Here is a 27,828-nt window from a genome sequence, read left to right as displayed (position 1 = left end):
TAAAAGTATTATTTTTCCCCATATCAGCTCTTTATTTGCTGGTAAAGTAAAATGAATCAATACAGCAATAATTTCTATTTAATGCTGTATTATTCATGTAATACTGTGTATTATATATGTATGTTTTTGGTGCAAACCTATGTGTGTGCGTTGGTGCATAAAAAAATGAATATTCTTCCTTTTAAAATAAAAATAAAAACTCGAAATTACTTCTTTAAAAGTAAGAAAAGTGAACTTTCTGATCAGTTCTAGACTGAGGTGTTGTGTAAGGACAAGCGTCCCAAAACCAGGCGTCTCAAAGCGACACACCCTGCTAAATGCCCGGCGTTCAGAGACACAGAGCGAGTCCTTTCCCTGATCTGAATGAGCTAAATCGAGCTGAGGTTAAGTATAGGTTAGCTCACGAGGAACCATCAGGAGGAATACACATCCCAGCAGAGGAACAACTCCCCTCGACATAACCTCCCGAGCTGTAAATTCAGACCCGCATTTCTGCTGTCTGCGGCCACTTGCCTCACACAGCAATAAATGGAAAGGTCACCAACACCAACAACTCTGAGCCAATGACCTCACGTGAAAGTGTGCGTCCACTCGCTTCACAACGCCCGTGTGTCCCACAAAAGTAAATCTCATTCTGCTTTCTGAATGCAGGGACAACAGCATGTGAAGAGCATAAATTCCAGGATGGAAACAAGCGTTGGATTAAGTTTCCTTTCAAGCTCGGGGTCCTTGGCTTAGCAGTCTACCCCTTTGGCCTGAAAGCGAGACAGACAGCGAGTGAAAGAGGAGCCATGAGGCTTCCCCTGTGCATGCCCCCCTCCTTCCACCCTGGGCGGCAGTAAATCAGGATGGCAGTTAGCTAGGAAGCAGCTGCTAATGATAGTTTTACTGGGGAGAGCAGGAAGTCGTCTCCTGACCCGCCTGCTGCTCCTGGTCTCCTGTGACTGTGACAAAAGGACAGTAAGTGGGTAAAAGCCAAGTGTCGGCACAACCTGCTCTCAAAGCACCACAGGAAAGCTGCCTGCGCTGCTATCGCATCCACCATCTTCAAAAAACAAAGGCCCGTCTCTTCCACGGCAGCGGAAAAATATCACAAGGACTCGGCCTTTTCTGGGACGCTGCGCACACACTCAAACCAAAGCCACAGACATGAAAGCTGAAGGGAAGAGGAAGTTACTAAATATTGCTTTGAAAATGTACGTGCCCATATAGCACGAAACAAAACCACACACACCCCATATGTTTGGGCAAAATTCATGACACGTCAAGAACATGTCTGGGTCAGAAGGTGAAAAAAACAAGATTAAAACAATGCATAAAATAAAGGTCCTTGGAGCAAGAAAATACTATTTTATTATTATTATTATTATTATTACTTCAGGCATTTCATTTAACGTGTTACTTGTCATTTCTTTGTGATTGCTTTAGAAATTCACTAAATTAATTCTCTAATTCATTCTCTTGTCCTCATCAAATCGTGGCCTAGTTGTAAAATTATTTTTACCTCAATCTAGTTACATTTTAAATTAAACTAAATTAATGCGAGGGAACAAATTAAAATAATGTGGCCATGATTTAACTAAAACAAAGGTACAAATAAAAAAGTAATAATAATAATAACACGTAGAAACAAATTACTATATTTATTATATATTGTTTTCCTCTGTATGTCCTGTGCAGGGCTCCATAATATTTTAGTTAAAAGAAAGAAAATTTAGCTGAAAAAAGGAAGCCCAGTTTTTTTTTTTTTTTTTTTTTTTTTTTTGTAACTTTGTCGTCAAATCTTATTCAAATATTCTCATTACTGTAATTGTGAAAATAAATATATTAATTTGTTTCTATATTTCAAATGTGTTTTAAACTGGATTTTAATATATTACATTTTTTATTTATTTAAAATGTTACTTAAATTATATTAAATTTGAAGTATTTACCCATAATATTTGTATCTGTTGCATTCCCTTTAATATTTGTTCAATCAATTAATCAATCGATCAATCAATCAATATATTATATAAAACTTTTGTATTATTTAAATGAAAACCTACTAGACAGAATGTCTGAATGGGAATTTAAAAAAAATGTCTGGACACATTATGATATAAAAAAATTGAGAGACAAAATCTAATGTAATTTAAAAAAAAATCTAAATATAATTTATTTTTTCTATTAATTTTCAGGTGCTCTAGGAATTTTTGTTTGTTTGTGTTTTATAGGATCAATTCACTTGTATGTTGGAAAGTATATGTCAACGATTGATAAAATAATGATGCATTAAATAATGGTAATAAAACAAAGGGTCTTACTGTGAACACATCATCGTCCCCAAGTTCAGCCTCATTCTGGAGTGTTGAAGAGGAAGTTGTGGAGCCTAAAATAAAACACACAAACAGGAGACATGAGCTGACAGACCTTTACATATCCTGTCAGTTAATGGTGGTATTTGCGGTTGGAGAAAGAAACGGACAAAGAGACAGTGAAAGATTGATTGATGGATGAAACACAACACTATCCAGATGTCCTAGAGTGCATCACTGGCAACACATTACTAACATACGTCCTCTCTACCCTTCACATAGGTGCTTATACTTCATTTACAGTCCTGCAGCACATTTAAGAATATGAAATACATATTTGCACTTGCCATTCTAAAAAACACAGTGCTTCTGAAATAGTAAACATAGTTTGGTAGTATGCTGTTGTAAACATGCCTGTTTGATTTAAATATTTAAATGTTGTTGTCTTTCTAGCTAATACAACAGTGCTCTTAGACTTTATACTGACACCTACTGGTGTGGATGCAACATTAGTGTTGGGCGATATGGTCCTTTTTCAAATCGTTATATCGTCAGCCTAAGATTGACGATGCACCATATTATCACGCATGGGTGGAGCAAGAGAGAGACTCTTTATTCTTGTCATAGCATAACTATTTGGTGTTTTAAACCGCACAGGTGCGTAAGAGAGAGCCTTATGGAATCACCAATAATTGAAAAAATATACTTTCAAACATACTGATAAAATAACATTAAATATAAAAATTCTGTTTTTAAAATTGCTAGTTCATATATAGTTGGACGCAACTGTCATATCGCGCGTACAGAAACAAGAATGAGATGCAGTCTAACATAACTGTGGCATTAAACTCAGTTAGTGAGGGCTCATTTAAAATATTCCACATATATAGGCATATAAAGTGCAAGGAAATACCTTATATCTGCAGACGATGTACGTCTGTTTGTGGATGGAGACTTCGTAATGGCCAAAACTATGTATTTTGCATGCATCACATTATAGTGCGGTGTGTCCTTTAAGAGACTGATCAATTAACTTATAACGCCCAATATGTGATGATGACGTAGAAGGACTACGTGAAAACCACTACTGTATGGATGATAAATTCGCTCTGCCGCCTTGTTATTATTTTGTCTTTACTTTATTTGTAAGCCAAGAAAGAGTTAATCTCTCATGTTTGAGAAGAGCACGCTGCCGTAGAGCTGAAGATCTTTGCCCGAACCCGACGGGACCCGATAGGATATCATCTTACGCGGGCTCGGGCTCGCGCTCCGGTTTGCAAGGTAAACGAGCGGTCATGTGATGTGTTTCGATTAGCGCGAGAAAGATGCAAAAATGGATGCTGAGTAGGAGAAACGGAGGCTTGCCTCTGGCGATTACGTTTTGGTTGCACCAGCAACTAAAGCAAAGTCTGAGGTGTGGAAAAGTTTTGACCGTGGTTATAATGAGAATAATGAGTGAATAATGACGCACCATCAGAGAGCGCAGGAACGCGCTGAAGCCATCTATAGTGGATTCAATCATTTTCCTCCACAAAAACATGTAGGCTTAGCCTAATCTCTGTGAGTAAAGGTTTTTCAAATGATAACTAAATATTCATTGAGTCTTAAATGCATAATGTGGACAGAGTATTTACGCTAATGTTGGTATTATTCTTTTATTAAATGTCAGCTGCTAGTGGCGAAGCAAATCCGGCGGAGCCTTTATCTTAATTTCGTTATTGCCAAATACCCATCTTAATTTAAAATGTATCTTAATTTAATTTAATTTGTTAAAAAAGACTCATTTTTATTGGTGCATTGGTTTATTTATAGGCTAAATGAGCCTATGTCTATTTATAGTGCTGAAATGTTAAGATGTTACAGAGGACTTATTTTATTTCTTTATTCCAACTTTCAAGTGGCCTAGTCTACAGTACGTTAGTTATGAATAAATTATGTTAAAACATGTATAAATGACTCATTCTTGACAAAAGGCAAAAGAGCTGTGTGTGTGCACATTTGAATAATGTCGGGCTGTAAACGGGTTGGGGCTTTTAAAAAGCTGTCAATCAAAATGTACTTGTCGGGCTCAGGCCGAAACCTGTCGGGCTCGGGTCCTGTCGGGCCTGATTACAGCTTTATGCTGCCGTGTAGCAGCCATTAAATGTGTGGGACAAAAACTCCTCGTTTTCTATCTCTTTCATTTCATGGATTTAACGAGTTATCCGAGTCAAAACTGACAACTTCTTCACAAGCTACAGGCTCTAATCCTCTTTTGCGTGCGTGCGTGCATGCATAAGTGTGTGCGTGTGTGTGTGTGTGTGTGTGTGTGTGTGTGTGTGTGTGTGTGTGTGTGAAATGCGGTGCTGAAGTGAAATAGCTGGGCAGTTTGATAGCCGAATTATAATAAGCCGCCTAATAAAAATATGCATAGTTATTAGGGGTGTAACGGTATGCAAAAATCACGGTTCGGTACGTACCTCGGTTTTAAAGTCACGGTTCGGTTCATTTTTGGTACAGTAAGGGAAAGAAATGCAAACATTAAACTGCAGGTTGTTTATTACTATACACTTTTTTTTAAAATACTTTTTAATAAAATAAATATAAAATAAAAAAAGAATAAGAAATAAAATACTGCTGCAAAGTTCTCCACTAAATAAAATACTCTCAGTCTCAAACCAATATCATATAATAAAATATAATGAAAAATATAAATAAATAACTATGATTACAGTGCAGCATTACCAATCCCAGCTTGTAGGCCTGCTTCACCAGAACCGTGCCGTGCCTGCTGCTGTAGGTGACAGGGAGACCCCCGACAGACCAAGATCTTGTCTTCATGACAAAAATATCTATACTTCATGTTGAGCATAAATATAAAGCCTACTGATAAAGGACACCATCAACAGTATTGACGGCAAAAAAAGACTATGTTTGACATGTGCAATATTTGAAAATCGATAATTATTAATTTATTTTTTAAATTACATTTATATCTGAATTTATGTCAACCTATAGACTTTCAAACATCAAAGTGTCATGAATTAATATGTATTTGTGTACAAAATGACATATAAACATATTTTCCTATTCTATTTTGCCTGGAAACGCTTCCAACACGCTTGCGTGTCGCGTGAAAAATAGGCGTCGGTTCTATTTCTAGCATGCACGCGTTTTCCGCGCCGCTCTAAGATGTGCGTCTCACACAGGCAGTCTGCAAGCTCAACCTGTTAACATGGGAGCCGAATTAAAAACGGACACGCCACGCAGCTGAGACGCTTGCGCCACGCATCCAGTGTGTCGCCGACCTTAGAATCAGCTGCAAGGCGGGATTTGCGCTGAACGCGGAGACTTCCGCCACTTAATATGTTCGTTTGGAAACACGAAAATGTACTTATGTTCTGCATACAAAATATTGCATTCCGTCATTCGGTACACACGTGCACCGTACCGAAAGCCCTGTACCGAAACGGTCCGGTACGAATACACGTACCGTTACACCCCTAATAGTTATTATTATTACTATTATTAAACACATAAATAGGAGAATGAGCCTAATATCGTCTTGACTATCGACAGAGACATCTGCTATCGTCGATATCTCTGACTATCGTCGATACATGATTCTATCGTCTATCGGCACAACCGTATGCAGCATCACGTACACACACAAAATTGTTGGTCATACAAATCGTACTTATTATGATTAATTTATTCTACATACAAAAGTGTAATAACTAGAGCTGGGAACCAAATTTTAGCAATTCCTAGTTTCGATTCCAATAAGGTATTAAAAAAAACATATTTCTGCTGTCTTTCTACAAAATATTCTGTTGTAGCTGATTACCATTAACAAAATTTAACAGCCTACAAAACAAAAAGATTTCAGCAGAAATAAGCTAAACTAACTAATATAGATTTCAAACATTATTAAAGACAAGTAAACAGTCAGTAATAAAATAAAAACAAACAAATTAGCAATATCAAAATTAAATACAGGAACAGAAAGTGAAATCAAATGTAAAATACCACTGCATAGTTTTCTTTTTACAAATAAAATTTAGATAAACCCTTATTAAGTTTTCCAATCAAGATCAGTGAGATATTTATTTTTCTATTGTTCTTTAATTAACATTAATGACAGACAGTAGTGGTATTATTAGGCTGCTGTCACTTTAAGACCTAATGCACAAAGCCAATATACTGTTACATGTGCATTATTTCAACTTAAAACAAAACTCTCTGTTCACAAAGATATTTTGACATAATTCTCTGCATTGTCAGTTTAAGTAAAAAGTCGCAAAAGAAAATTGAACTCAGAATTGTTTGCGCTTGATCTCAGAGGCGACTTTTATTTGTGCACATGCTTTGGATGTGTGTGCAGTACAGAAAACTAGTTTAGGTTTTCTTGCACTTGAATTGTTTAAAATCATAATAAAATGCACACACAAATAAATAAGCAGAATGTCCAAAATGTGTCTTTTCAAATCCACGGTTCTTGGAATTTTGGAACCGGTTCTAAAGTAGAACCAGTTCTCTATACCCAACCCAACAAATAATAAGGGCGAAATTAAGTGAATAGTTAGTCAGCAGGTCATGTGATCTCAAGATAGCTGCCACCACGAGGGGGGACCCAACTTACATGACTAGAGTCTTCATCTTATTTGAATGTGTAGAATTTTAAAGAAACTTGTTAAAAGTAAAATAAGTTTTTTTTTAGGAGTAAATCTTTTTTAAGGAGTGATATATACAAATCTCTATTGCACTTTTAAGCCTGTATACATGTGTTTTGTCTAAATATAAATGTTCTCACCCTCCGTTATGTCCTCCAAGGCTTTCCGCACACCTCTGTCAAAGGCACGGGCATCGGCGGGGCTATGGAACGTCAGGCCGCATTTTTTGTTGTCGACCTTCCAGTGGTGAAATGTGGGCGTGGCCTTGGTGTAGATCAGATCTTTCCTCACGAAACATTCCAAAATCACCTGCCAGCCAAAACAAGTGAGACATATCAGGGACGAGCCCACAGCCTGCCGCTGCTCTGCTCTGCTAGAGGTCACTGCCTGAGGAAAGTCTTGCAAATCACATAACAAATGGGTTCATAACCAGATTTGTCTTGGAAAAGAACCCAGCATGCAAAACTCCCCGGGTTGCAAATCAGCTTGATTTCCTAAAAAAGCCCCAGGGGAGGAAGAATATTTGTGCCACACCTGCTTGTCTTTGAGCCGCTCGCCATGGATGAGGAAGTCGCTGCGGCCGGTCAGCTCAGCAGGAATCACCTTACAGACGCCCACCCTGCTGAGGCCCCCACCTTCTTGTGCCAGCCATCCCCCACTTGAGTCATCTCGGGTCATGACCACCGCTTTGACGCGCACAATGTAACTGTCACTGATAGAGAGATAGAGAAAGAGAGAGAGAGTTTAATTTTGAAAGACACACGAGCGGGACATAATCCAAATTAGGGTCATATATCTAACATTTGCAATGTATCTGCAACAATTTTGTTGGTGATAAAACAATACACTGTAAAAATGATCACCATTTTAATGCTATTTATTACCATGAAGTTTCTTAAAGACTAGTTTTAAGATTTACTCTCTTTTAAAGAGGCTGTTCACCCAAAATGAAAATGATGTGATCATTAGTCTCAGCCTCAGACGTCACGCCCAAGGACCGCTAAACGTCTGATGCATATGGGACACAAAAGTGGAAACACTTCAGGAGTGTCGAAGTCGTCATCGGATTGGTTGAATTTCACAGGAATTCCGTGAGACGTGTGTGTTTTGTTCTTTAACGTTCCACCTGGAAACAAAGATACCGTGACGCCAAACGCTTTCACGAAAGAAGAAAACCACCGTGACAATACATACTGTGACAACAAGCAGTTATCAGGATCAACTTAACAGTGGATTTTCAAAAGTATGTGAAATATTTAAAGTTCGCGCATAGAATCTTTAAAATATGTCAAAGAGTTTTACACACAGGTCTGTTATTGTGGTGACATTTCCACACTTCGAAATGTGATAATGAATGAAACGAACTGTGACTGGTTGTTTGACATGTCTGTCAAACGGCCTCAGGGGCGGGACTTAGCCAATGAAAGCTGCCATGAATTCCAGACCTTCAGGCTACGCGAGACTATGTGATCATTTACTCACCCTCAAGTTGTTGAACACAAAATAAGACATTCTGAAGAATGTTTTTAAGCATTGGCTAAAGCCATTGACTTCAATAGTATGGAGAAAAAATACTGTGGAAGTCAATAGCTACCAGCAACTGTTTGTTAATCAATTACTCTGGTCTTCAGTGTCACATGAACCTTCAGAAATCATACTAATATGCTGAATTGATGCTCAAGAAACGTTTATTATTATTATCAATGGTGAAAATACTTGTGATGCTCAATAATTTTGTGGAGCTACTTATTTCTCTGGTTTCTTTGATAAACTGAAAGTTCAAAAGAACAGCATTTGTTTAAAACAAAAAATATTATGAATTGTTTTACAAATTTACAATTCAATTTAATGCTTTCTTGCTGAAAACAAAGTATTAATTTCTTTCAAAAGTACGCAAAAAACATTCTGACCCTAAACGTTTGAATGGTAGTGTAATTTTCTTCATTTACTGAAATACATTTTATTTCAATGAATAAAATATCTCATTTTAGCCTCACTGTCCAGTTGTACTCTAAATCCAGCTGTATATTTTCCATTCTTCTGCGGCTCCACACAGTGATGTCAGACACACCAAAGGGGAAATCAAGCATCAACACCTCAGGCCAAACAAGACGGCCTGTCAGTAAGAAACTCACAATATTCACAAGTGTTACACATGGCCAGAGGACAAGAAAGCAAAATTAAAATCACATTTTAAAAAGTCCTCCCTAGAGGCATCTGCACTCAGACTAGTCCAGAGCTTGAGCCAGGTTTCCTTTCAAACTAACTCAACCGTTCTTCCTCTGCAATGCGATGAAAGCCAGCAGTCAGCCTTATATGGTAACCTGAGCTGCCGTGTTCAATAATTAACCAGCGCTGGAGAGAGGACGGTCGAGGAGGTGAGGGCATGTCTCAAGAGCAGAGAGCAACCAAATCAATAGCTTGGGCCAGAGGAAGGAAAGGGCCTCGTGTAAGTGTGAACGCTCACACTCTACATTAAGCCCTCAAACTACGGACCCATAAATAGCCAGTAGGAAAGAAAAGCCACACGATGGCGACTTCATTAAGTTTTGTTTTATAGAAAACTCTTTTTAAAAGATTTTCGTTTTGTATAAATTGTATCTTAATTTTGATCACTGTTTTATCAATCAATTGCCCGTATTTAATAAATAAGAAGCAAATATATAGTAGACAATTTAATGAGGCGCCGACACGATCACTTGCATTGCATGTGAACTGGAGGGCACCGAAACTCAGCGTGTGCCTCACAGATTTGAGAAATATAGGCTATATATTACAGAAAGCTTGAAATGTCTACTTTTAAACAAAAATATGCAAACCAAAATAAATACTACTCTCTGGTTATGTAATCCATATGAAATGTGCATTTCTCTCTGGCGTTCATGGCGAGTCCGCATCGTCAACTTCCTCTTCATCACAGAAAACACCAGTTTATTACTAAACAATTAATTGTCTCCTTGCATATTTTCGAACCAGCAGGCCATTCTGGGTTGAGCGAGCGACCTCACGGAATGAGCGAGTGGAGCAGGATATTCAGAAATGCGCTCTCCGCTCACGAGCTCTGATCGGAACAAACCCGAACCTCACTGTGTTGTTTAGACTGTAGAACTATGCCGTTATTGCCTTTAACTTCACATTGTTACAGTTATTCTTTTCATTTAAGGCCAGTTCTATGTAGTTTCAACCCAATTCAAAAACAAAAGCTAAATGCTGATGTCTGTACCATCTGTGTTTGTATTGAATGTAGTATACTTACTGTGAAGTTACTGACATTAATTTCAGATGGTTAAGGTTATTGTTTTCAATAGCCAAAAGCCAGTTTGGCCTATTAAATACCAAATAAACATCTTGTTTATGCATAGTTTCCTTCTTTTTTGTTTGTTGCTTAAAGAAAAAAAATCGGAAATCGGTATCGGAATCGGCCAGTTTGCTTGTAAAAAATGGGTATCGGAATCGACCAAGAAAAATCATGATTGTGCATCCCTAACTAGTATACATATTTTAACTAAAAATCAGACTGTATACTTTGATATACTTTCTTAATAGAGATATTTAAAGTGATAGTTCATCTAAGTCATCTTATTTCCCCTCAAATTGTGCCAAACCTCTTCTGAATATGAAAGAAGATATACTGAAGAATGTTGGTAACCAAACAGTTGTTGGTACCCACTGACTCACTGACCCACTGAAGTCAATGGCTACCGTCAACTATGTGGTCAACAACATTTTTCTATGGAGCTCCGCACATGGCATGCAGGGGGAAAAAAGCAGGCTAAATCATTGCACGATTAACTATTAGGGAAGTGACGGTCCCCATGACAATCGCGTCACTATCTACTGCCACCGGCGGTATTAAACGTGACGTAACGCACTCTACGGACACTTGTTTTGTATTCAAGTGTAATAACAGTAATATTTGCAATTTGTTTTATTTATATTTTAAGTCTATGGTAATTTACAAATTGCCGCAAACGCCATACACAGCGTTTCCTTTAGATTGGCAGGGTTTGAGCGCAGGAAAATGCATTCAGCAACTGATTTTGTGTTGGGCGATGTACCTTGTTGGGAAACCAAATAATATATTGCCGATCTGGAGCCATCTCCATTTATGTCCAAATACAAATGAGACGGCGATAAATGAAATATGTTAACAAGAAATGTGGCAACAATTCCTATTTCAAAGACAGCGTGTACAGATGAGGAGTTAATGCACTCGTTTGTAACAATCCAAGCAGATTCTGTCTAATGAAAGAGAATACAACATGATCTACAAAACACAGAGCCATGGCATAGACAGCAGCTGCCATGATGGTAACACCATCATCCATTTGTAATTAGTATACACAGTGATTGAGCCTATGTAGATGTGGCTCCTCCAGTGGAAAGAAACAGAGAAATGCTGTCTGTGAGATTAGAATTAATGAGGGAGGAAGTCCTGTGGGAGCAGCAGCGTCTAATGTACTTACACTAAGAGAGCCAGGCCAGGGGACTGACTCTATGCCAGAGCCATTCAATATCAGCGACTAATTAAAATCAAATCAAATGTAACTCCTAATAAAACTAGGTGTTTTTCATAATTGAACAAGTGGAGGGCTGGTGACTCCTCTCTAAGCTGCAGCTGTCGGTGGGATTCACAGTTTCACACCACACGTCCTTCATGCCCCGTCTGGTGTCTGGGGACAAAAGGTGTCAAACTATACCTGAACAGACACATGGAGATTTTGTCTGATCAAAGCACACAGCATGCGGATATGATACAGATTTGTAATCTTTCAAGAACTTGTCATGGTCATATACCACCTCAAAACCACAATAAAAATGTATGTATAATGTAACATCATTATCTTAGTATTCTTTAAGTACTATTACACTGTAAAAAATAATTCTGTGGCTTAGTAAATATTACAGAAATTTTTAACTTTATTAACTTAATAAAATCTCTTAATATCGTGTACTTGATTGTTTGAGTTAAACATACCAAAATAATTGAGTAAAAATCCAACAGTTCATTTTATCTAAAATTTACAGATATATTTAAGTTGTTTTCAATAAAATTATTTAGTATTTGACTAACCAATTATTTCTTTATAATATACTTAATATATTTGTGAAATTTCTATCAAAATATTTGAGAATGTTGAATTAAACTGATCTGTTTCAAGAAACAAAAATATTACTTAATTCAAATCAATATTATTAATATATTTAACACACTCTTAAAATTTGAGTAAGTTTACTCAATTAAAACAATGCACCCCTCCCCCACCCTCTGACGTGGCCACATTCGACGGCTGGTTGAGTCAGTGAGCGGGCAGTTTGAACTCTCCAGTCTCCAGACAACAGCTCTCTTCTCAGCGTCGCAGATTTGATGCATTTCCTCTGTGAAATTCAGGTTTGTGTATGTTGTATTTTATCTATAAAATCTTTACTGTGCTTTAAATCATATTTAATGCAAAACAATATACAGAGGCGTAATTCGACACCTAAACGAGAGTCGCGCCTGTCTTTTTGCATGATTGAAACGCTTTGCATAAACACATGTAGTGTTGTCAAAAGACCCGGGACCTCGGTACCAAGTCGGTACTAAAAAAATTAAAATGTCACGGTACCAGGTTTCTTTAAGTACCGGTAGTACCGAGGACCCGTTCAAACCCGGTTCTGGATGCATACAGCGCTATGATTTCCGCGAAGCAGAACACGCGGACGGAATCTCAAAATCCAGTCATGAAAATGAAACTTAGATTTTAATATGGACAGTCACGGAATTTGTCAAGGTTAGCATAAATTAATCAAATCAAATCTCCATATGGACCAGTATCTGTAAATGTTAAGCCGCAAAAGTTGGTTGAAATCTGCATCCTGCATGCTCTGCACGTCTCTGTGTGAATGAATGAATGGTTTGTTTACTATATAGACTGAAGCGCATGACGCTTGCAGTAATGAGGACATACAACATCACCAGTCACTTCACAAGCATTTTACGGTTTCATTTAAGTAAAACCAGTGTCAATTTAAATGTATTCACGGAAAACCGTCAAAACAGCCTCTACATTGCGAGTAAATCACTCGCATATGTGAATAAAATTTACTAAGGCGAGTAAATGATGTCTATTGTTAGCCATTGGCTAATAAATTCTTAGATTTTACTCGCCAGTGTGTGTGTGTGTGTTCGAGGCTATTATAAGATTGACGCAGATATATTTTCACTCGCTGAACACTGACTGAGCGCTTCAGAGTTCTCTCTCCATCAAGCGATCTGTACTTTTCAATTCATCTCAATGGACGCACAGTACACCTGTATTTGACTCTTTTACTGTCTATGGTATTTGCCGAACTGTTAACTTTGTGTGAAGAGGCACGACTCGCCGTCGCTTTGCTGATAGCTCTGTTTCTCACACATACAAAGAGAGAGAGTGAGAGTCTTACCACGCTGAATCGACATGCTACATGTAAACTATATTCTTTGTTGTCTTCTCCTGTCAAAATAATGTAGTTCATTTAGAATTATTCATGTTTTCGAACAAGCAGAAGATATGCCGGTTTCTCCGGTAGTGGGCGGAGCTAATGCGCAAATGGCAATTTCATTGGCTGGCGCTGATCTATTACCGTCCCTGTTTTGATTTCAGCAAATCAGTTCGACTGAACGCAGACAACGTGATTAATATTCATGAACCCAGCAGCTCATCAATCCATAGTGCATTGTATATTGTTAGTATGGTAGTAGAATTAGTAGTATTATTATCTTTTAATAATAATTATTATGATCTATTACTATTTTTTTTTACAGAAACCCTCAATGAACAAAAATGTCTTAAGCATCACCACCAGTCTTAAGTTCAGATAAATGACAAATATGCATTCATTACAAATTCATTTTTACATAAAGGCATTGTGCTAGAAATATTACTATTATTTTGTAAAACGTATGTGATACTGCTACTACTGTTAATTAAAAATTAATCACACATGTCTTCCATGTTTTAATTTTAATAGCAAATCCCCTTTATTTACCAAAAAATAAAATGTTTAAATTTCATAAATTAAAAGACAAATTAAATTTGGGTGAAACTTGTTTACTGATTTTCATAATTATATTACTTGTAGAAGAACTTTAAACACAATTGTAAATAAGTATAAAGAATGGCATTGGTTTTATTTTTAGTGATAAAAAGTTTTTTTTTTTTTAATTAGCATATTTTTGTGTTTTGCTTTGGTACCGAAATTGGTACCGAGAACCGTGGATTTTCACTGGTATCGTACCGAATACTGAAATTTTGGTACCGTGACAACACTAAACACATGACTTCATTCCTAATGATAATAAATATAATTATTATCATTTGGATGATAAAATGTCCTCAGAACTGTCACTGTTTGTTTATTGGCAGGTTATGTCAGTCACTTGCAGTATCTATCAGCTGTGAGTGAAACGTAGGATGGCGGTATGAAGTTCAAAGTTCACCCGCAGAGGCGAGTCCGTCTCCGGCACAAGGACCAGCGCTGATCCGGTGGATATTGGGTTGATTTGATTACACTTGAATTAGGCTACCTGAATTTTTAAATATTTAATTTTTACTTATAAAATGTTTGTTAAATGAGTTTAAATGTAGGCAATATTGTATACAGTGTAAAATGTGCTGTATTGCTGTACTCATTAACAATAAAGGCCAATGTCATGTATACTGGTGATTGTGTGGAGTACTATTTTACAAAGGTTTAGAGAAAATAAAAAGTTAATATTACTCATTAATAAAAACAGTTAATATTACTCATAAATATTGTTTTTAAATGTTTAAATGTTCAATTATTTCTACTCAATATTATTTGTTAATGTACCAGATGCAGTTACTCAGATTTACTTAATTTTTTTACTTGCATTTACTCAATTCATACAGTATATTTCATTGATTTCACAGCTTTAAAATTTACTCAATTGTTTTGAGTGTAAAAATGTTTCACCAATAAAATTGAGTAAATAATAGTTAAACTTTTTACAGTGTACAGTACAATAATATTTTTAAATGAATCTTCTATTCTTATATTTTATTTTTAGTTTTCATTTAATTTCACATTTTTATTTTCATCTAAATTTTAGTTTAGATTTTTCATCTAATCCATATTTTATTTTCGATATTTTTTATTTAGTTACAGTATTAAACTGATGTATCATATCAAATTAAGATTTTTTTTATGAAAATTAAACATCTTTACTTGTTGTAAAGCAAAGAAATATATATATTTTTTAATTGGAATGTGTATTTTTATATATATATGCCAGTTCCCGCTTCCTTCTTTCCGATGATTAGGAAGTTTTAATTTGTTACTATATATATATATATATATATATATATATATGTATATATTATATATATATATATATATATATATTGGGGCTTAATTGGCATGTAAATAATGAAAATAATAAAATTGTAGTGGTCCTAAAAATGTATTTTTTTATTTTAGACAACATATAATTTATATAATTCTGTTGGTGAAATAAGACCTAAAAAAATGCATAGCAAAGAAATACAAAATACAGGTACTAGTAAATTCTATCTTTTGCACAATATTTAATGACATTAAGCAATAAATAATTAAAACCAATAAATAATTAAAACCAGAAGAAAAAAATTATAATAAACCAATAAATAATTAAAACCAGAAAACAAATGATTATTAATCATTTACAGGGCTGGTGGTTTTAGAGCAAACATAAAGGCAAACTACCATGTCCTTTATGCCAAAATGTCCAATATCAGTCAGTTACTTGACTGGTGCATATATATTGATTAAAAGCATTGCTAATATTACCGATACGCTGTCTCATGACAGATCTAAAAGAAGACGCATGATAAAACCTGGATGTTAAACGCAGAAAGGCGAGTGAAAATGTGACTGAAGTATGTGTGCGTGTTCATGTCTGAGTGTGTGTGAGAGAGTGAGTCATTCTATCCATCTGTGATGTGGAAATTTACAAAAAAAAAGCAATTTAGCAAGTCCTTATTTTCCCTCGTACAGTTTAAAAGATCACACCCCTTTACACTCTGGAGGGCATGACGGGGTGAGTGGGTGAGATATATATTAGAAAGCTAAACCCAAATAGGAATGATTGTCAGTCTGAATAATTTATGCAAAATTTCTAACACGCTCTTATTATAGTCAGTGAAGGTATTGAGGAAATGTGTGATTAAAATTAGAGACGGCTCAGCTGTTTCCTTCCTGCGTGATGTCATTGTTACTTCCTGTTGTTTATCTCCTTGGTCCTTCTAAGGACAACAGACATTTAAAACAGGAGGCATTACATATTCTTTCTGATATTTGATGCAGACAGAGACATCAAAATCATGCTACAATATACTGAGAACAAAACAAATTCCTGTGCTGTTTGAGCAATGGATTTCCATGACCTTTCCAGTCGTTCATGATCAGTGTAAGGATTTTTACAAATCTTTCTATAGAGGCAGATTTCCCAAACTACTTATTTTGTTCTCCACAGAAAAAACAAGAGCATAAAGAGATTCAAAAAAGAACAACATAGATTCATTAGGAATAGATTCATTAGCTGATGGCTAATTTCGCTGGTACTTGTGACTAGTGACAATAAAGGGCTACTACTACTACTACATTACAATTCACTGCAGTTTCCTTTTCTTCCTTTTCACACATATTATTAATACATGTGCAGATTATTGATAAATAAAGACATAGTTTTGCTCAGTTTCACAATAATGTTATGACCTCAAAACACTTTTTCCACAGTGCATGATTTGTAAACTAATACATTTTCACATTTGCATCATATAAGCAGGTCCATATGCATTGGTTTTACTGATGAAGTAAACTTGCTCTGTAGCTCACCTGGTACATTGCTTGTAGAAGCAAATGGCCTAGTTGCCTGAGGAAATGTGTTTTTATTTCACATTTGTTTTGGTTAACACTATCGGTAGGGCTGCAAATTTAATCAAATTTCTAATTGTGACTACAATTATGGATGCCACAATTACGTAATCGTTCAAAGCAGCAATTAATCATCCAAAGTCCACATATGTTATTCTGCGTACTTAATGTTTTATTTTTTTTCTACTTGTTATCTTAAGGGTTTTTAGTTTATCATTATAATATCATTCATATTTTTATTTTTTTATCATTTAAAGAAGAAAACAATCTGATGTAGAGTTGACATTTGAGGCTTAATACTATAGAAATGCACTAAACGTTTATTCAGTTAGTGTTTTCATATAAAAATACACATGCAGTTGCATCAAATAATGATATAAACATAATTTAATGTAAATTGTGATAATCGTAGTTAATAATCGCAATTACAATTTCAAGGGAATAATCAACAATTACGTTTTTTCATAATCGTGCAGCCCTAGCTATCGGTTCGATTTGGAGCAGGGTTTAGTGTAGCTGGTCCATTATTTTCAAATGCAATTAACCTTTTAGCGCCACTCACTGGACATTTCTTTTCTGAACTGCCACGGTACACACAACAATGTAATAAAATGCTGACAGATTCATGCCCATCTGTTTCATATAAAACTGAATGCTCTTTGAGCACAACTCACTATACATCATTTTTGCTGAAATGCGGCCACAGGCACGTTTTTCCACAGAGCTGGGTTGGATTTGTCACAACATGAGGGTGAGGAAATGATAACAGAATTGTATCTTCATTTTGGATGAGTCATGACTGTTTTTTATCTACACAATTCCAAAGAGCAAATAGTCAAAGAAACAAATTCAACTTAAATGAAAACTAAATAAAAACATAAAAAACAGTCACTATTAAAAACTCCATGGTTGAGGAAACCCAAAATATATCCCACATGATTCAAACACATCCACAAATTTGACTCCATTCATGTTAAGCAGTTGCTTTTACCACTGATATGATCGTTAGCTGGTCATCTTTTCCAAGTAAATAACCGAGAATATTTAGCATGCTGGGACATTTACCATCTGGCTTTCTCAGGGGAAAAACTAGAGTTATAGAATTACAGGCATGTAACAGACACATGTGAATCGTGTGCGTACACAGATATACAAACACACACACACAACAGAATGTACGAAGGCAGTGAAAGCTACGACTCGCTCCGCTCGCTGCCATCCCCGGCTGGAAGGTGTCTCAGTGGCCTCTCTCCCATCTGTGCCACAGTGGGCCTCAGGCCAGCGTAAGCCAAGAGCCAACACAGGTGACACTCCATCAATCAGAAAATCGCATTTAAAGTTGTCCAAATGAAGTTCTTAGCAATGCATATTACTAATAAAAAATTAAGTTTTTATATATTTACAATAGGAAATTTACTAAATATCTTCATGGAACATGATCTTAACTTAATATCAAAAACCAATAGTTTTGACCCATACAATATATTTTTGGCTATTGCTACAAATATCCCCCAGTGACTTAAGACTGGTTTTGTGCTCCAGGGTCGTACATGTGTTTATCATACAAAGAGAACTTGTCTCTTCAGACTAGATTAACTGCTTGATTCATGTAAATGTTTTTTTTTTATGAACTTTATGAAGCATCAAAGGTTTGATTGCATAGACTTCCAGTTGAGGGACAGAAATCTCATTTCATTAAAAAGATCTTCATTTGTGTTTCAAAAATGTTTGGAATGACATGAGGCTGAGTAAATGATGACAGAATGTTACATTTTAAGTGACTCTTTGTCTTTCAGTCTGTTTCTGAAATGAAACTATTATACGACTCCTTAAAACTTGGATTATAGCACAGATGGGCCACTTTTGATGATACTTTCGTGGTGCTTGACAGCCACTGGTCACTGTGTGCTTTCACTGTATGGAAATGAGCGTTCAGCGTTCCTCTAAAGAAAGACATTTATACAGGTTTGGAACAACATGAGGGTGAGCAGTTTTCATTTTGGAGTGAACCAACACTTTACTGAACATTTAATATTTAACTGATTTTATTTAACCTCACAAGGAGATTTTAGAAGATTCCCTGTGGTTCAAACAATGACACATTCTCCATTGCTTCAATAAACAGTTAGACTTTCCCCTAAACTCACTTGTGTTACAGTCAGGCACTTTAAACAACATCTGAGCAGGTGCCATAGAAATTACCCACTTTGCCTTAAAAGGAAGTGAGAAATGTATAAACCAGACTCAATAAAACATAATGTATGTATATAGTTCCAAATTAACCATATTAAAAAGTCATAGAAAACCACTGGGGTTGTTTAGGTGTCCTCTGAGAGCCAGCTAAAAAAAAAAACTAAAAACCCACTCAGGGTTTCCTCAAAGATAAAGGCCTACAAGTTCCAGTTTAAAGAATTAAGAAAGGCGAAACGTTCAGCAGAATCACTGAATGGGTATTTTGGTGTACGTGTAGATTGGCCCAAGTCAGGAGAGAGTGACGGATAAACGGATATCTCACCATAGTTTAGTCTATTTGATTACCATCAGGGGGCATCAGCATCACAATACAGCACAATGGTTTCCTCACAATGTGGAATTGTCCATGTTCTCAAGGCTTTAAATCATATGTCGCCACCTCTTCCCAGAGTCTCAATGAGATCAACAATGGACGACTCAGAGAATCTTCTCCTGTGCGGCCAAATATAGGATTATACCTTCATGAGATGCTGGAAACATTCCTCCCAAATCATTTCAATCAAAACAGCAAATATTAGGCTAATTACTATTATTTATTCCAAACACACAATTGAACATGATGGAGGGTACTAGCCCTCCATTAAGCTTGTACCACTGAGAATGCTAAGAACACTGCTTCCTTCTCTTCTTATAACAATTAACCTATATGAAGTAGTTAAAACAGGTCAAATAAATGAAAGGAATCACTATGCTACAATTACACAATTTGTGTGTTTGATTCTGGCACAAAAGCCTGATTGAATTTAACCGTCTCCTGCACATTTAAAGACTGAACCCCATAAACACAGCTCTTTGTCAACCTTTGTCAATGAGCGCACATTAATGTGCCAAGATGCTATATTATTTGCCAACTCTAAAACAACTCTGTATGGCGAATCACTTGGTGGAAGAAAAGCTTATTTCCATAAATATTATTATTATTGATTTAATTAAATACTAAATGAAATATTTTTTTATTAAGAAATTATTTATTATATAAAACACTATTAATATATTCATAAAACTATTAATTGAATGTGTTTATACCTTATCATATTGTTTCCATAAAAGCAATAACTCAATTAAAGGGATAGTCAATCAAAAATTAAAAGTTGCAGTTAATTTACTCACTCTCAGGACAACCGATTTGACTTTTTCTTCAGTAGAACAGTAAAGAAGATTTTTAGGTAAAATCATGGTCCTTTGTGATTCACGGAATGCATTTCACATCATTATCAGATGCTATAATAATAAAATTGCATATTCATTACATTATTGCATGATCAGCGTACTGGGTAATCAGTTAACACACACACACACACACACATACAGTCTCTCTCAAACAGTGGTAAAGACACCTTTTTTTTAATGTCATGATTTTGAACAGATAGCAGATAGCAGGAGACTTAAAAGTATACACTTGATACCAGCTAAATTTAATTATTTAACTAAAATCACAGAAACATAGTATTTTAGGTGATGTAGAAAAAACGGAAAAGTTTTTCCCTCGCATTTTTGAAAGGTTTGACGTATACACAACAATGTTTTCAAAATTACTGTATTTGCGTTTACAAATATCCGCGAAAACGGCCAAAAACACTGTATTATGTATGCCAGGCCAGTAGTTGGCGCTGTCACCTTGTTAGTAAACAGTACTTGTAGGGAAGTGATGATTATATGATGTACATGATGCGTCTACACTGTTGGTTGTAATATTGGTGAAGTAAATTCACACTTTGCTGAAGAAGCGTTAGCAAACTCTTGAGTAACAACAGTACCATGTACTCCGCCATTGTTGTGTATATTTGTCCGCTCTTCACTGCACACAACTGAGGGAGTCCTACACTTTCAATCTTTGACGACATGTAAAAACAACTGTGCATACTGCAGGAATAACGAAAAATTTGAGTGGTTTTGAAACCGTGACTTTTCCAAACCGGTATGTCTTGAAACCAGCTATCATCCCATGCCTACTCCTTACCCGTGGTAAAAATCACACAAGCACTGGTTAATGATGATTTGATAATGAACAGCCAAAATCTCTTATGCTAATCTGATTCATAAATTGTTAGATTCATGACTGATGCTAGGTGTGTGAGACAAAAACCGAATCACGATTCTCTTTCCAATGATTCTGAATCGATTCACACAAAAAATCAACCTGAAATGCTTAGGATAAAATATTACAGGTACAAATAGGTGCCATCCAATGTACAATGTTGCAAAAATGCTACAACATTATTATGAAGAAAACCAACAACAACTCAGTCCACATGACTTACAAGTTGATCATGCTTATATGCACATCATAAACAATGACCAAGTTTAAGGTGTCTGAGATGCAGCATTTCATTTACATAAGCCTCTTTCATGTAGAAATTCCCGAAAATACACAGATAATGTGTCCCTGCATTTGTCCCGGGATTGTTTGATTGTGGTTCATTCACACTGCCAGTGATTTTCCGGAATCTGTGTGTGCGTTCACACACATCCCGTAAAGACACGTGACATTACGATGTGATGTGTAAGTTTCACTTAAGCTGGCGAACAATCTCAGCTTCAGCAAGGATAGTGAGGAGCTACCTGATCTCTGCTTCATTGCAGTTTGCACATATTTTTTCGTCACAAACATTGATCTGCCTTCAAAACACCCGGTAATAGAGTCGCACGATAACGTGCATCATCACTACGACAAACCCTTTACGGCGTTGATTCTGCCATTTGTTCACACAGAGCTTGATCTGGGACTGAACTTGGCAACATTACTAGGTCCCCAACCCGGGCTCGATCCAGGAATCAATCCAGGGTCGTTTTCCGGGACCAACATGCAGTGTGAAAGGGGCTATAGAGTGAGGGCTTAATAAAGCTGCTTATTCTGTTCCTATCAGCCAATCAGAGCTGACTTATTTCATACTAAATCTTTACACAGATTTGCACCTCTGCTCTGTTGCTGAAAACTGACTACATCAGACTACTACAACTGAAACTGAACCGTCGCAACATGGACCTCACTACTGAACCTGCAAGGAAAGAAACAGTAGCACTGACAGACAAACGCAGAGCAAAAGGCCACATGACAACAGAACAATCCGGAAAACCTGCCTGGACCGGGCTTACCGACTACTCTCGGTCATCTCTGCGTATCTAGCGGCAGCGCTCACGGCATCGGCGGGGCGAGCATATCCCGGGCGTGCTCAGAAGGACGGAGACCGAGCATGTCTGCATCCAGAAAGCAGGGAGAAAGCTCCAGCCTCCTCTTCACACACTGTATGATTCAGTCTCCTTGACAAACACTCGGAGTGCTGGAGTATGAGTCATCTGCAAGCAGCCATTTCTGCCTTGAGCCGGCGGCCTACAGCACAGCTTTCCCTCTCTCTCTCTTTCTCTCACGGTCTAACGTGCAGAGCATATAATCTCCAATCGCCTACACATCCAGCTAAAGCTACGACCAACAACACCCACACAAGCACAGGGTGTGGGCTCAACCGAACATGAACCAGTGCAGTTACTGTGCCCCTCTACATCAAACAACACACCTACACACACGCCGAGAGCTGACTATACGCTGTGTAAACACCTACATCTTAACCGTCAATCATCGGTGCGAACAGGAGAGCTGGTCCTGAACGCTGTTTGAGCGTGTAGCATTGTTCAATCTACTGTAGGAGATGAAGCAAAGACAGCCGTCGATGGAGAAAGATGCTTTTGGAAGTCTGATAGTGCAGTTGTGGCATTTACTAACAAGCTGAACCTTGACCCAATGGTTTCTCCATTGGAGGCCGTTCAAAAGCAGACATGTTTTACGATTGATTATTTCATTATAAGCAATATATACACTGAAAAGTCATGTACTTCCAGGGAATCATGCAGCAGTTGAATCCTATGAATGCTATTTAGATGGATGGTATAGTTCACAGTCATCATTTACTCACTAAAACATTCTTCAAAATATGTTTGCGTTCCGCAGAAGAACGAAACTCAAACAGGTTTGGAATGACATGAGTGTGAGTAAATGATGACAGAATTTGATTTTTGGCTGAATGATTGCTTTAGGCATAATGTTATTTCAGTTCCTGTTTTTATTTTTATTTTTTTTTAATAAGTCTTTCCAAGGCTGCATTTTTATTTTATTTTATTTTTTTATAAAAAGTTATTTTGTGAAATATTTATACAATTTTAAAAAGTTATTACCTGTTTGAATATATTTTAAAATGTAATTTATTCCTGTGATGCAAAGCTGAATTTTCAGCAACATTACTCCAGTCACATGATCCGTCAAGTTTATTTTATTACGTATACTTCAGAAACATTCAAGTATATTTTGTACTATTTACTAGTATACTTATTAGTGTATTTGAATAATCCTCTTGACTAAATTTGCCCATCTGTGCTTTTAGTTTGTACTGCAACTATGATAGGTAGCTTCATACTAACTTTTAATCAAATGAATGTGCCCTTGCAGAAGAAATTTACTAAAATAAAAATCTTGCTGACTCCAAACGTTTGAACAGCAGTGTACCGAGATGGAGGCCCTGTTCACCTGCATAAAATTAATAAGATATATATTTGCTATTTCTGGAAAGATAAATATGCCGAAAGGTGATTTTCTTCTCTTAAAATAAAGCAAAAAAATACAAATTTAAATGAAATTACAAATCAAAAACAATATTTTCAGCTGACATGAAAACAAGTAATTTAATGAAAAGATGATAACTGATGCATATGGAATCTCACATATGAAATGAAGAACGCTGTGCTCCAACCAGTTTTGCACTGTATATTGTCCTCTGGTGTAATTTATCAATATTTCACATACTTTAGATGCTGGAACAGTTACAGTTGCAGATTATATTTCAGATTATATTTACAGCACTTTTATTCCATGGGATTTGAATTATTATTCATATATATGTATAATCTATAGGTAAAAAACCAAAGTGACACATGAAAGCAAACTGGTTCATTGCTCTACATGTCAGTCAGACTGTCTCTCCTTGTCTAAATGACCAGCTCTTGAACAAAATCAGATGCAATGCAGACTAGACTTTCTGTCATAATCAAAAGCTTGGCTATACTGTAATACAGTCTTGAATAGCCAGATAATATAAAGTGACAAAACAGACTTTGTCATTGCATCCAGATGCATCCAGGACAACACTTAAGAACTGTCTATTGCATTATAGTTCTATGATGCAATTTGGTGCCTGCATTTTTTTCTTTGTAACTCTTTCAATGTAAAAAGGAAAAAAAACAGCCATCAAATTGCATTATAGCTGTATAAGAGCAGAATGGACAGGAATACAGGCCGCCCTCGCTATCCAGTCCAGTGGTGCAGTGGACGTTCAGCAGACGTGTGAACACATGACATTATCACATGAGTGTTGCAACACTCAGAGCAGTCAGTAGAGCGCTCTTTCTCTCTCTCTCGCTCTCTCTCAAACACGTGGATTCTGGGGGATGGGACACAATCATGTAGCCACTCTATCAGCTAGAGTGTTGCTCTGCTTTTGAATATATTCCAGCTCTAACTTATAGGAAAATATGATTACAGGTAAGAACCAAAAGCGTTTACCTGAAATTATGTTTGGTTATTCAAGCAATAAGCCAGTACGCGCGGTGCATTAAAGTGATTTTACCAGGTATATAAGTCCTACCTTATGTGGCTTAATGCATTTATAAAAGACACCAAAGTTAAATAAATGGTTTAAGAGAGCATGAATCAAAACTGACCTTATGTGCTTGCTCAATACCGGTTTCTGCTCTTATTTAGACGTTTGCACATCTCTTGACAGCATAGAGAGATCATATGAAGATGTGCCTGGTTTGACATTACTGACTCCTAACAGAATTGGTATGAATAACGCGAACGAGATTTGAAAACTGAGTGCAAGTGATTTTAATGACTTAAATTTAAGTTTGTTCTTCACACAGCTCAGTGCCATTTTGTTCAAACACTGTATGCTTTCTCCGTGCATATTCTGTATACTCTGGGCAGTTTCTAAAACATTTGTATTAGTCACAGACACAGGCTCCCCAAGGCAACACATATAAAATTAAAAAAACAAGAAAGAAATGAAAAGCAATTCTATAAATGTGGGGCAGAGTGGTTTCCGCCTATTTTGGCAGGTGCGGGTTAAACAGTTGCACCAAACCTGATAAGGGCAGACTGTTACTTCCTTAGATAAGGTCTGTGTAACCCTGCCTGGCTCTACTTACAGCCATCTACAAAAGAGAGGGAAGAGGAAACAAGACTCTCTTTTTTACAGCGTGTCTATTTTGTACACCTGAGGCAATACAATGAAGGAATTTTAATCTTGAAAAGTCTATTAAATGAGGGAGTTTTGTGGGATCCTGTGAAATCACGTGCTTAAATTATTATTATTGCTCATGCAAATATCTAATAAGCTCAAGATGCTTCTCTCACCCTTAGATTCATGAATGCTCCATTGTCCTGAACAGTTTTTAAAGCATGCATCAAAGCAGAACTACTGCCAACTTGACATAGTGTCTAAAAAACAAAAATCTCCTGGAACGAGATGCAGCTGTGACAGAATACTGTTCAAATGTTTGGGGTCCGTATTTTTATTAATTTTATTACTCATTTTATTCAGGAAGGATGCATTAAATTGATTAAAAGTGACAGTAAAGACTTTTATAATATTGCAAAGATTTCAATTGATATACATAAATCTTTCTATGCAGAAAATAATTATGCATCACGGTATCCACAAACATAATAAGCAGCACAACTGTGTTGTTCAACAATGATACTAGTAAGAGGATCAGCATATCAGAACAATTTCTGAAGGATCATGTGACACTAAAGACAATAAAGTAATGGCTGCTGACATTTAGACCTCATTTTTATTAGCAGTGTCAAGTGGTATAACCAGCAAGAGTGTGTTATTAATTTCTGAATGTAATGGTTATACCATCTGACAACCTTAATTTAAAAAAAATGATATTTATATCAGCAAACTGAAAGATTGCTATAGTGGTTATATGGTGGTTTTTAGTGTGAAACACTTGCAATGTATAGATTCTGACACAAAAACACAGCGGTTACAAGCAGAATACAGTGCTATTCAGCCACAGATCTGAGTGTCATATCAACTCCATCCTCAACCTGAGACGGGGGAAAACCAAGCCTGAAGGCCAGAAAGGACACAAAGAGCACTAAATAATGGTGGCAAGTAATACCAAAGCTATTGTTCATGTCCTTGATGTCCAAGTCATTCATGACTTGAATCCTGATTTAGAGATAATAATCTCTCGGACTGACGGCTGGACTTGGACCGGACTGGGAACTGCCATCTTGGGAACGCGTTGGCAAAAGTCATCTTATTTCTGAATGGCTGGTCACTGGGCCGTGGAAACGCACTGAATAAAAGGAGTTGTGCAGTTGACTGGGCTTCCAGTGGACACTTGCACATTTCCATATGAGAGCAGGGAAATTCACAAGACCTCATTTGGCTCTGCAATGCTTTTCGGGTGGAGGGGAGGACTGATTGAATGAAAAAGAACAACAGGTTCAATAAAGCGCAGATAATAGCTTCCTGTCTGGGCCGTGACAGAAGAGCTATCTGTGTTCCCTTCTCAGCAGGACCACAGAGGGGTGAGAAGTTGACAACGCTTTTATTCTCCTGAGGACTGGGAGCTGTGTTTGGACAACAGCAGAGTGGCCTTCACAAATAAACCATCGCATTTTACTAGGTTTGACCAAAAAAAAACATTCTAGGAAACAATCAAATAAAAAATGAACAACCTGGAAGACTGGAGAACTTGGCCCTTGTGTCTTTTCCACAGGATGTGAAACACATTCATAAGAAGCACTGGACGTCTGATAACGGCGAATGAGAAAAGCACTTCTTGAACTCTGAAATCTGTCAGACAGCTGCAAGCTTACTTCACGACATTTCTGTGAAATTTTCGATGAGCTGATACACTTTACTAGTTCTGCACGGTATTGTAGAAAAATGAGTATGCAATAACTTAAATAAAGTCTTAAGTGTGTAAAATCAAGTTAAACGATATTTAAAAGCTACTTAAAAATTATATAATCAACATGCATGCTTCAAATTCTTTTGCCGTTAAATCATTGACAGCAGCGCTTTCGCTATTTCTTTTTATTTTTTATTTTTATGAAAGTGTCACAACTTTTTCTTTTTTTTTGCACAAAAACACAAGTACCAATAATATATTCTCTGCTAAATATATATTCTCGACTTAAAACTTTGCCTTTCTGAAGTACTAAAATCATTCAGTTAGCGTTGTCATTTGCAATATTAATTAAGTAACCAGAGTCGATAACACACTGAAACAAAAATAAATAAAGCCCAATCTAAAATTGTTCTTTGATTTCGTTTTTGCATGTGAAAAAAAGTGTGAAACTTTTCAGCTCATAGCTTTTTTTTCAGTGCTTTTTTTTTTTATATATTTGCAATATTCCACTTATTTCAAAATACTGAGAACCATGATTAGCGCCTCTATGTGTTATTATGAACTGTTGCTTAATCACATATTTAGAGTCTTAAGGAGAAGAAGAAAAAAAACGTACTCAACGCTGTCATGTGAAGCACATCCTTGCCAGCTTCAATATTAATGCATTAGTTACATAATCTGGAAATGACTCTTTGAACTTCTAAGGAGGAAGGACTAAAACTTATGTCCCAGTGTAGTGTAATGCATGTGTAGTGCAGGATGTGAGAAAAAAAAGAGATCAACAAATAAATATATCTGTGTCCTTAAAA

The 27,828-nt window shown here is 36.5% G+C and overlaps 1 protein-coding gene across 1 annotated transcript in view; it reads right to left on the bottom strand.

Annotated features, from left to right (window-relative positions):
- The window catches only part of spred2b (sprouty related EVH1 domain containing 2b), a 40,437-nt gene that overhangs the window by 9,317 nt on the left and 3,292 nt on the right, over window positions 1-27,828 (bottom strand). Inside the window, exons 2-4 of the mRNA XM_059566770.1 lie at window positions 7,484-7,661; window positions 7,090-7,258; window positions 2,307-2,371 (exon numbers count right to left, since the gene is read on the bottom strand). Of these exons, the coding sequence (XP_059422753.1) occupies window positions 2,307-2,371; window positions 7,090-7,258; window positions 7,484-7,661 (412 nt within the window). The remainder of the gene's footprint in view (window positions 1-2,306; window positions 2,372-7,089; window positions 7,259-7,483; window positions 7,662-27,828) is intronic.

The sequence above is a fragment of the Carassius carassius genome, chromosome 14, assembly GCF_963082965.1.
Source record: "Carassius carassius chromosome 14, fCarCar2.1, whole genome shotgun sequence".
Taxonomy (NCBI): Eukaryota; Metazoa; Chordata; class Actinopteri; order Cypriniformes; family Cyprinidae; genus Carassius; species Carassius carassius.
Note: the sequence above shows the minus strand (reverse complement) of the source record. Positions and strands in the feature narration are given on the sequence as shown.